Here is a 12,356-nt window from a genome sequence, read left to right as displayed (position 1 = left end):
GAAGGATTTCTCTCTTAAAACCAGAAGACATTTTCACAGAGAATACAGTAGTCTGACTTGCATACCTAGCTATCAATACAGAACCTGGCCTATTTTTGGTAGTGAGATTTTGACCTTGGTAAAAAATAGAAGTGGCCAAATCCAAAGAATCAATACAATGTTATTCTAAAATAAAAGGCCTTAATTTTTAATTGACTGTACTTTAAGAGGGTCCCTAAAAAGACAGCATCCTCCTATTTTAAAATCTGGCTCATTTTAATACAAAAAGGATAACTCTATCAAAATAGCTGAAACTGGCTAATCTTATGGGAGTTGGTGTCTTCAGTGCAAAACACTAAATAGTAGGGATATGAGCCCATCTATAAACTTGTTAAGCAAATCAACAGTGTTATGTTAGTAACAGAAAGAACACATGATAATTTCATTTTGTCATAGCCAAGATAGCAACAGAAGGAAACAGGAGTGTGGCATCTCTAGAATTCTCAGCGGTCTTCAGGATTCTGTTACTATAATTCTAGCAAAATTCACTAACAGGTATATTTTATCAGAAAGTTTCTTAAAGAGAGCCCTCAGCTTCCTTATCTCAGTTACCTTCTACTAACCTTCCTCTTCAACCTGACAAAGAACAGATAAATGCCTACTCACACTGTCAGTTTGTCTACAGACATTACATGTGCATGCCTGAGAAGAGGCCAACACTGAAATGAAAGTCAGCTATCTGATGTAGAAACAGATGTCTGATTCTCTAGAGCTTGACTTTCCTCTACTAAAAATGGTTTGGTTCCATAAGCTTTATGGATTCATGTCTTTCAAAATATTCTCTAAATACCAATTTTAAAAGCTTTCATATACCAAGGATAAAGTGTACTAACTGCTTCAGGGAGTACAAAAACATACTAAGCAGAATTCTTGCCTTCAAGAAAACGATCTGTTTCCCTCCCTAGGACATAAACTCCAAGAAGGCATGGCCTTTTCCATCTTGTTTACCACTCCATCTCTAGCATCTATAATGGGACTTGGCAAACAGAAGGTGATCAAAATATTTGTCAACAAGTTGATAAACCAGTGAACATGGAAACAAAGCCAATATGCTTTGAACAATAAGAGACTATGCCATGTTCAACTGTATTCAATGTTCTAAGAGCAGCAGAAATTAAAAATATTAGGGTAGGCTGAGATAGTCTGAGAAGGCAGGGGGAAAATGGTAGTGGTGCCATCCTAGAAGGAAGGATTTAGATGGAGAAGAGGAGGGAAACAAGAATGGCAAAGACGAGAGATGGAGAGATCATATCTGTCAGAGGCAAGCGAGGGGGCCTGGGTGACCAAAAGAGGAGGTGGCAGCTAGATGAGATGTGGATACAAGGGCAGACTGCAGAAGGCCCAGGAAAATCAGCCACTGGATTCCACTTGGTCGGAACGTACCTTTCAAAAATCATTTTCCACATCCCCATTTTAACCTCTAAAGGAAACTGAGTCTCAGAGGAGGTATAAATCTTTAAAAAGCAATAGGGCAATGCGACCAAAAACCAATCTTGGGGGCCTACATAAAGGTCAAGTTTGGGTTATAAAAAAAGTCTTAACATAAGTTCCATAGTTTACTAAAATTCATGGTTTATCAAAGAATAATAAAGGTCATAAACCTGAATTCACTAGCAACTTTCACACAAAGATACATACACTGTTAAGTGAAACTTACTTTCATCATCACAGCAGGGTAAATTTAATATATTTTTTAGTAATTCTCAACTAATATTAACCAGAGAATGACGCTATTCACTAATTCTGGAAGAACTAGAAATACATAGACGTCAAAAGCTCCAAATGGTTCTTTGTTAAACAGTCACAATTTTGAAGACAGCTTTAGATAAACCCAACAATTGAGATACTGTAAATATCCTTGCTCTTTCATCAATCTCTAGCTATATTTAGTAGCATGGTTTCCTTTGTTCAAGAATTATTTTTGATAACTGCATATTTATATTCTCCAAAGCAGAGTACTTTGGGCATATTTGTTAAGTGAATGGACGGCTGCATGGATGGACAACAAATAAACCAAATAACTGTATTAAGCTGAAAAGTAATGAATGTAATGCTTCATATAAGTGGATCTTAGATTCAGCCAGGGCTAAGGCTTCCAGATTTTCACCAACACGTCTTTCACATTTAGCTACAATCAGACTATGATTAAAATAGATAGAGGGAGCAGGAAAGTTTGGTAGCTAAGAGAAGAGTTACCCTAGGCAAGGATGGTGGTGCTTATGAGAGCAGAGGTGGATTGACTGTGAAGCTAATGAAGGTTCAGCGTCAGGGCCTCTTGCAAGGGCCCTTCCAAGGCCCTTGGAGAAGCCCTAGTAATGTGTTCACATGGTCATATATTTCTGTAAAATTTATCAAAGTAAGGTATAATAGAATTCATTCTTCTTAAGTGGGCCCTCAAAGTAAGTTTCAGGCCCCATACAACCTGGGTCTGCCCCTGTGTAAGAGGTAGGAAGAGGTCAGTAGTAGGAGAAATGCTGATAGTTATGGAGAACATCATCGGAGTAGTGGGAACAGGAGCTTGGATGCCAATCAAATTTCTGGGCAGCTTTTTTTTTTTTTTTTTTTTTTAATATATATACCATTTCTTAGGCTCATAGTTCTCATATCATGACTTTCCTTTCAGCTTATACATCTTTGCAAATGAAGTCATAAGAGACATTCAGCTGTTACAAACTTCATGTCAAGCTTTGAAGTGCTTTTAATAGCAGAAATATTTGGCTCACGTGTGGGCTTTATAGCTATGGTAAATACCTCTTAGTTATCTGTCGCTGCTGTTATTCCACACCTCCAATGTGGAGGAGAAATTCTGCATATGCATTGAGGTACTAAAAAAGAGTATTGAACTCTATCTTAACGCTTTTGTGAATGGCTTCCTTTTATTTCTTCTCTCGTGGAACGAATACTTTCATCACATTGTACTGGTTATGGGTGGGAAGGCAGTGGATGGAGGGAGAATACTGACTATTACATCAGTGGCTGGCCGTTTCTCTTAGCTTCTTGACAGTTAAGTGATCAAGTTGCTCCTTAATATAAGATCAAGGCATTTCAAGGACTAACTCAATCTATCTATTCTCTAGAAAGTGCTTTGGTAGACTTTGAACAAAATGCTTGCAGGGTTCAAAAGAAAAGAAACTGACTGCAACTAGTATGAGATAAAGATGGGGGAAAAAACCCACCCTTATCTTGGAGGTTTCTATATGACTATTATTGTCACATAGTCTATATGTCCAGGTACATATCAGAACAATATATCTAGAAATAGCAGTTTTGAGAACAGAAAAATAGAAACAAAGGCCATGTATTAAGCATTTGGGATATGTCCTTTGTTGAACAATGACATTTTGCTTCTTTATGTAACTTAATTATTTTATGAAGAGATGACAGAAAATACTATTGCACTCCATAAGTTAAACACTTGACATTTTTATTCCTCAAAATGCAACATTTTAGAAGTCTAGATATGTTTATTAATTAGTGATTATTAACACCCAGTAAACAACATTATGTCTGGTAAAAACACAATCTCTCTTCACAGCATGAAGCTGAAATCTATTATTCCCTGATTCCATATGCTGAAATACACTCAGATGGTCACAAATGACCTTAAACATTAAATAAATGTAAATGAGGACAACACCGAAAATGCACTTTTGATTGATAACTAAAAGACCAGGTTGAAAATCATGTCCAAAAATGAAGTCCTCTCCAGAAGGATAAGGCCATCTGCACTGTGAAGGAAAGGCTGTCCTAACAACGGGGACCCCACAGGTAACGGCAGACCCTTTCTCTTTCTCTCAACCTACCCCAGGTTTTCTGGGAAACAGAAGTGATTTGTTCATTTATATGAGAAACACAGAATATGCTGTCCCCTGTGCCACCAGCCTACTCCCAACATTTTAAGCAGGATTTAAAAATACATATATGAATGGGGAAAGGATTCTCTATTTAATAAATGGTGCTGGGAAAATTGGCTAGCCATACGTAGAAAGCTGAAACTGGATCCTTTCCTTACTCCTTATACGAAAATTAATTCAAGATGGATTAGAGACTTAAATGTTAGACCTAATACCATAAAAACCCTAGAGGAAAACCTAGGTAGTACCATTCAGGACATAGGCATGGGCAAAGACTTCATGTCTAAAACACCAAAAGCAACGGCAGCAAAAGCCAAAATTGACAAATGGGATCTAATTAAACTAAAGAGCTTCTGCACAGCAAAAGAAACTACTATCAGAGTGAACAGGCAACCTACAGAATGGGAGAAAATTTTTGCAATCTACTCATCTGACAAAGGGCTAATATCCAGAACCTACAAAGAACTCAAACAAATTTACAAGAAAAAAACAAACAACCCCATCAAAAAGTGGGCAAAGGATATGAACAGACATTTCTCAAAAGAAGACATTCATACAGCCAACAGACACATGAAAAAATGCTCATCATCACTGGCCATCAGAAGAATGCAAATCAAAACCACAATGAGATACCATCTCACACCAGTTAGAATGGCAATCATTAAAAAGTCAGGAAACAACAGGTGCTGGAGAGGATGTGGAGAAATAGGAACACTTTTACACTGTTGGTGGGATTGTAAACTAGTTCAACCATTGTGGAAAACAGTATGGCGATTCCTCAAGGATCTAGAACTAGATGTACCATATGACCCAGCGATCCCATTACTGGGTATATACCCAAAGGATTATAAATCATGCTTCTATAAAGACACATGCACACGTATGTTTATTGCGGCACTATTCACAATAGCAAAGGCTTGGAATCAACCCAAATGTCCATCAGTGACAGACTGGATTAAGAAAATGTGGCACATATACACCATAGAATACTATGCAGTCATAAAAAAGGATGAGTTTGTGTCCTTTGTAGGGACGTGGATGCAGCTGGAAACCATCATTCTTAGCAAACTGTCACAAGAACAGAAAACCAAACACCGCATGTTCTCACTCATAGGTGGGAACTGAACAATGAAATCACTTGGACTCGGGAAGGGGAACATCACACACCGGGGCCTATCATGGGGAGGGGGGAGGGGGGAGGGATTGCATTGGGAGTTATACCTGATGTAAATGACGAGTTGATGGGTGCTGACGAGTTGATGGGTGCAGCACACCAACATGGCACAAGTATACATATGTAACAAACCTGCACGTTATGCACATGTACCCTAGAACTTAAAGTATAATAATAATAAAAATAAAAATAATAATAATAATAAATAAAAAAAATTAAAAAAATAAAAATACATATATGGACACTTCATTACATTCATCAATTAATATAAGAGAAAAAAATCATTGCTATTCCATAGCCTCACACCAACATGTGTCGTCACTTTGGTTTTTAAGCATTGTAGCTATTTTCGTTTCTGAGGCCAGCACACCCAGACCACTGGCCGCCAGGGCTGTACCGTGGGTGTGTCCAAGAGAAATAAGTCTGTAGGCCTTGTCTGTTAATGAATAGTTTATATACTAATAAAAAAAATCAAACTGGGAAGTTGGGGTGGGAAAGTGTCTTCACAATAGGGAAAATTCAAACTACCAAAGGATGACAGCTTCACAGTAATAAAGAAAACAATTAATTTAACATGGAGTTATTCTAATAAAGTCTGTGGTTAAATGAATGAGAAAAAATACACAAATACAGATATTTCATGTGAAAACTATGAAATGATTACTCGCTTCTCTAGATCCATTACCAACAGGGCAAAAATAAAATGTAGCATCATAGTACACACCATTGTTTTGGTTAAGAGCAAGCATTCCTCCTAGTTTGTATAAGAATTAACAGAACGTAAAAGGGAATGGACACCTAGACTATCTTAAAATCATGGAACAGAGCAGGGTTTCTCAATGTTGGCACTATTGACATTCTGGGCCAGATGTTTCTTTGTTGTATGGGGGCATCCTATGCAACATAGGATGTTCAGTGGAATCCCTGGTCTCTACCACTAGATGCCAGTAGCAACACTCCCCGCTCTCCTACCAAGTCATGACAACAAAAAAAATGTCTCCAGGGAATGCCAAAAGTCCCCTTGGGGACAAAACTGCTCCTAGGCTGAGACTCACTGGAAGAGAGCCATTTAAGGAGTTCCCAGGCCTGGCTTCTCCCAACCTCATACTGTCTAATCATAAATCATCCCCTACCCAGTGTTTAATATACTTATCTTGTTTTCTCATCTCTTAATTGGAGATAATGAGAGTGTTTGTCTGCCTCATAGTATTCTAGTGAGCATTAAATGAGATAATACTTGTAAAGTGCTTAAAACAGTGCCTGACACACAGTAAGTGCTCAATAAATGTTAGCTGTTATTATTTTTAATAACCATCCATAGTATCAAGAAAAACAATTTCAATCAGAGTTTTTTTTAATGCAGAAAGGTATCTTACCAGCTTGATATTTTCTGGGTCTTAAAAACACCAGCCTTCTGATTCCTTGTGATGATGTCTTGCACATCTACAGGACACAGTTAAGAAAATGTCTGCAGTGATCGTGAACTGACTGAAAAAAAAAAAAAAAAAAAAAAAAAGGTCCAGAAACTCTTATCTCGCTCTGTTGCCCAGGCTGGAGTGGCATGATCTCGGCTCACTGCACCCTTTACCTCCTGGGTTCAAGTGATCCTCCCACCTCAGCCTCCCTAGTAGCTGGAACTACAGGCATGAGCCACCACACCCAGCTACTTTTTCTATTTTTAGAGAGATGGGGCTTCACCATGTTGGCCAGGCTGGTCTCAAACTCCTCTCCTCAGGTAATCCACCTGTCTCAGCTTCCCAAAATACTGGGATTGCAAGCGTGAGCTACTGCGCCTGGCCGATCTTTTTATCATGCATGGGATGAGTACTGTGAAAGGAGAAGAGCTGCATGTGGGGTGGGAAGCAGGATGCTGACTTGCCACAGGCAAGCTCTTTCGCTTCCCTGGGCTGCATTTTATCACCTGAGATGGATCATCATGGCAAGCCCTAGAGTTATGAGTGCTGATGGGAAATGACTGTCCCATAGGTGCCATGTCCTACTTGCTTAAAAGGGCAAGGAGTCCAAAGGCAACCCTCTCTGTCAGCAGGGAGGGCAATGTCAGTCTCCCGAGACTTTCCAGTGTGAAGTATTTCCAATCTCCTAAATGCTACTAGGGAGGGGTGGAGAGGAGCAGCAGGATGAGACTTGGGAGGAAGTGAGTAGAAAAAGATGGAGAAAATCTTGGAGAATCTTTGAGAGAAAATGAATTACTGAAGAAAGTCAGTTCAGTGAAAAGTCCCCTGAAGAACTGTCTTTACAGACTTACGCTATGGCCTTTGGCATGGAAGGACTTGTGCAAAAGAGCCATATTTATGGAAGACATGTTTTCAGGAGCTGGTTCATTACATCACCCAGCGCCATATTTACAAGGGCCCATCGGAAAAAATTACCAGGTTTCAGCACCCGGAAAAGCTGGTCTGCAGATCAAGGGATGTTGCTTCCACTTCCCGGCATGATAACTCTTAGAGTTGATCCTCTCTTTCTCTTTGCTCCAGCACCTGTGCAACTCAGAGCCAAATGTGTGGCCTGACTCTAACAACCACAAGAGACCCTGTTGCATATACTTTCTCTACTGACCTCTATTCCTGGCTTCATCATATTTTCCTGGCTTTCCAATTTCCAACTGCCCTCACTTTCCTATTCATTTTATATGGTATATTCTATGTGTCACGGTAACAAGCCTCAAAATCCCTCTTTTGGAATAAGGCAGGTTTAAATAGTCAAGAAATAAAATAATTCCAGTGAAGGCTACAAGCTGAACTAAATTGGGCCCATGGGGAGGACACCAAGCAGACAAGCGATGTTCTCCTATTGCTCAGAAAAACAGGTTTCCTGCATGCTCAAAGCAAGCATTGACCAAGATCTCCCTGCAAAAACAGAGCCACAGGACTTTTTAACCCAAATCTCTGCTTGAACCACCAGGCACACCCATTTCTTCTCTGAGTGAATAAGCAGGTACTGTGATAGCTTTCTTCCCCCAGGGGTGGGTAGGAAAAATCAATTAGGTCTCCTAATGAAGGGCTTTGTTGAGGTTTACAAAAGTGCTATAATGCAGACTTTTTTTTTTCCTGGGTGAACTTTCCTGTATGCAAATTAAATACCGTTAAATTACATTCATTAAAAAAATAAAAGAGACTAATTTGCCTACTTGTTTTGATTAACTAAAATGACACATCGGCCTACAGTTCTGTCTATTTCAGGAAGAAAGTATTTCAGGAAAGTCTTCTAAATGAAATGTCTTGCAGAAAAGGACAGCTGACATCTTTATTCTGAGAAGAACAAAATTAGTAAAGAGTCAGCTGACAACTGTTTTTGATTAAGTTCCCCCACACTCTGGCCACACCCTCCTTAGAGTTTCCATGGCATCCAACTGCATGCCATAATGTGCCCGGTACACCTGTAGAGTCGTATGAGTACATGACTAATCTATCAAGCAAAACATATTATTTTGTTAGTGGAGGTAATACTTTTTATAAAATAGTCTCAGGGAAGTTAAATTATATAACTCAGAAAACCTATTAATAATTTTTAGTAAACATCTTAACACTATATACTTTTATACAATTTATAAACCTGTGACTCCAGGTGGTCAGGCTGAAGCAAACATATGTATTTATATTCTAAAAGCAATTTTTTAAATAAAAAAAAATCCACAGCAGTATTTAGGCTGCTTTATTTTTAGAACTGGAAGGAAATATGTTTTGTGGTTTAAGAGGTTTTTTTAAATATTAAAATGAGCATGAGAAGAAAAAATGTCAACAGTATTTTAAAATATTACCTTAAGAGATAAACTCAGATCTCCTGCTCCCCACCCTTTACTTTAGGTCAGATTTTGATGGTTCTTCTGGATGGCACTGTGTCCAATAATAGATTTTATCATTCTTCTGTGTCACCTCAGGGTAATAAAGGAAATCCAATCACATTGAGTCAATATGTCCAGGATAGTGTTCAACACAACGGGCCAAATCGTGTTCTCTGAACCGCACCCACCTGCTGGAGCACTTCAGTGGGAGGGACTGGGTGCAAAGAAAGCCTCAATGTGATTTCTGATTAAATGAATACAGAGTAGTTGCCTCCAATCCCCTTGTCTAGGCAACTGGACTTCCAGAGCTACAGGATATATGTTTGTGGCTAAAAGGAAACCGGAATTCTATCTCTAGGTTTTCTTCTCAAATAAAGCCCTGTTCAGAGGTAGGGCTCCATTTCAATTTTGTTTCAGTTGATTTTTATTCTTAAAAAATAGTTTTATATAATAGTAATTTAAACAAATTATATACATGTTATATGTATGTATCATATTGTTAAAAATATCAGCCTCCTCCTGCAATTAGCAATTATTTACCAGTAGTTATATATACATTTTGAGAGTTGTCATGTTCTTTAAGCAAGAAAATATTTTAAAAATAATAACACTGTGATTCATAAAGCACCACTTTCTTGGTTTATGGTATCTTTATTTTCGTTGGAATACCAAAATACCAAAAATGAGGGTAGGAAACTATGAGATTATAATATAAACCCTATTCATTTTGATCTCTCAAGGTTTTTCTTTTTAATGCTTAATGTGGCAATATTTGCTAATTTAAGGCTGCAAAATATTCTTAAATGTGCTTATTACTCACATGAATTGAGAAGATGCCATAGAGGTACTATAAACTCTGTTAGCAATGCCAATTGTTATGTTTATGGATGAGAGGCCTTTATTTCCAGAGCATGGTAAGAAAATGCAAGATGAGGTTCACCAAATCATTTTAGCTTTTGGTGACCCGGAATGGTTTAAGTGGAAAAAACATAAGCTTTGAAGTCAAATGAACCTGGCTTCTAGTGCTGGTTCTGATACTTGGTGGCTGTGTGTCCTTGGGTAAATTAATCTCTCTGAGCTCCATCTCTAAAACAGAAATAATGATACCTATTTGTTAGGCTTAATGGAGTATCACATATGATAGGCGTGGCACATAGTAGGTGCCCAATTCATGTCAATTCATTACCTTAGTGTATAATTTAGGCAAAAGCTTTGGTAGGATGAAGAGGCTGGTAAAGTAACTAACATGAGGTTTGGCAGTTACACTTTATTTTCTTTCCCTGCTGCTTAGAATTAATTACCTTAACCGGGCACAGTGGCTCACGCCTGTTGAGCCCAGAAGTTCAAGACTGCCTGAGACCCCATTCTCCACAAAAAGGAGAAAAAAGAAAAAAAAAGTTAGAATTAATTATGTGAACATTTATACTGTAGAATTTAAATAACCAGAGTTATCAAAGGACTTCTGCCCTTCATGTGTATAAATGTATTCTAGCCAAGGATAGGTACTAGACCTATCTTGTTCACTATTGTATCTTTAGCACCTGTAATGACATGCCATTAATATTGGTTGAATTAATTTTAATTTAATTCCAAAAATAGATATTTGTTGAGTTGCTACCCAATGTGAGGCACATAGAGTTTACTTATGACTCATCAGTAGATGGAAGTACAGCCGGCATTGGAAGAAGAAGCCTGGACACAGGAAGATGGCCCGGGATTTCCACGTTGTCAACCATCTATAGTACAGGCTGCACAGTCCACATGAAGCTTCACTCATTAGTTACTCAAGTCAGGGATTCTATTAAATAAAAATAATGTTAAACCAGGGTTGTCTCCTTTAAAAAGCACAGGAGATTTACCCATTTTTGGAGAATCCTAAGTGCAAGATCTGTGACCCACACTGTGCATACTATGGGGATAAGATGCTTACAGAGAAATGGGTCACCAAACATTGGAATCTTCTGCATAGAACTGCCAGATGTTTATTAAGGCAGGGCGCCTGTGCTGGGCACATCAGTGATTGTAGCCAGAGAGGGATGCTCACCTTCAGGAGTTCTACTTTTATTCATCATAATTTAGAAGAGGCTTAGTATCAATAATAGCTCAGTATGCCATGTGTTTCTCCTATTCCTAGGTCATTGTTATCACAAGCTACAAACCTTATGGAGTAATTATTATATGTGGGCTGTTGAAGATTTCTTTCTTGACACTAAGGGGGCATTACCAAAAAAAAAAAAAAAAAAAGAAAGAAAGAAAGAAAAAGAAAAGGAACACGTTTCACACTATTTTGGAATAAATTTCATAACTGGACAAACAAAATGATCCTGTTTCTAATTTATCCTTTGTTCTCTTGGGGTACAGAGAAAATGGAATCTGTAGGGAAGAGCAGCTCTCAGGTGTGGGGGCTTTGGGTTCATAGACCCAGCAATGCAGTTTAAGGAGACCAAGGAGACCTTAGGGAAAACTACCCATGAATCTAAGAAAATATTTGTGACTTAAAAAAGTCATTTTTACCTCAAGTCTTAATATCTTTCCAGACATCTCTGTTTCATAAATCTCAGATCAATATCTAGCTTTTCAGAATCAAGATGGAAAACTCAAGAAGACATAGGCAATCCATTTGATATATTTTAGGGAAATAATAAATAACCTCAAAACTGGTTGACATGCTTCTGTGATATAAAGATTCAGAACCAATCCATTCATTGCCTCACATACTAAAACAAATAGAAATAATATAAAATTAAAAGGAAATATCACGAAATGCTATTTTTAAGAGGTAAAAATCAGAATCTTAGAAGCTTAAGAGACTGAGAAGATTCAGTTGGATTCATTAAATACAGAAGCCAAGAACAACAAAAACAATTTTTAAAATGATAAGAATAACATACAGGCCAATACTCAGATGTGATATGCCATTGCCAGGTCGATTTTCAATTACATTTCACTGATGTATTCATTTGTTTCTTAATGTGCTCATCTTGCCCATTAAGAATAATTAGCAGCTTTACTAAGAGATTTTCTGGCTTCTGGCAATGTTTCTCCCCCTTTTTTTGTTGACATCCACTTTTACTTTTTAGAAAGTAATTTTTGAATAATATCCTACAACTGCTATATAATTTAGGCTTCCTAAAATTTTAAAGGAAAGATGTAAACAGTAATTTTTAAATAAGTTTGTTTCAATCTATATGCATCAATAGTATGTGATTCAGTGAATTAGTTATTCTTACAGAAAGTGGGCACGCAAATAGAAAAAAAAAATCATTCATATTAACCTCAGTCAGTGAAAGAGATGACAACGAATACCAATTGTATGCTCTGTTAGCAAATCAAGAATAGCATTAGTATTAAAAGCAGGAAAAACACATTGCCAATTTTAAGGCTTTATGCATGCTTTTTCTCTTAATTAAAAAAAATTAGATCTAGTTACAACAGAAAAAGGCACACAAACATAGTGTTCTATGTTCTAACAACTGCATGGTAAAAA

General features: G+C 37.6%; 1 protein-coding gene across 4 annotated transcripts in view; it reads right to left on the bottom strand.

Annotated features, from left to right (window-relative positions):
• CAMKMT (calmodulin-lysine N-methyltransferase) overlaps positions 1–12,356 on the bottom strand; it is a 423,620-nt gene that overhangs the window by 49,065 nt on the left and 362,199 nt on the right. For 3 of the 4 annotated variants that reach the window (XM_021924800.2, XM_021924801.2, XM_021924802.2), the window contains exon 7: positions 6,444–6,510. The exons of the other annotated variant lie outside the window; for it this stretch is intronic. In XM_021924800.2, the coding sequence (XP_021780492.1) occupies positions 6,444–6,510 (67 nt within the window). The remainder of the gene's footprint in view (positions 1–6,443; positions 6,511–12,356) is intronic. 4 annotated transcript variants of the gene reach the window in all.

Source organism: Papio anubis, chromosome 14 (assembly GCF_008728515.1).
Source record: "Papio anubis isolate 15944 chromosome 14, Panubis1.0, whole genome shotgun sequence".
Lineage (NCBI taxonomy): Eukaryota > Metazoa > Chordata > Mammalia > Primates > Cercopithecidae > Papio > Papio anubis.
This window is presented reverse-complemented; position numbering and strand designations above follow the sequence as displayed.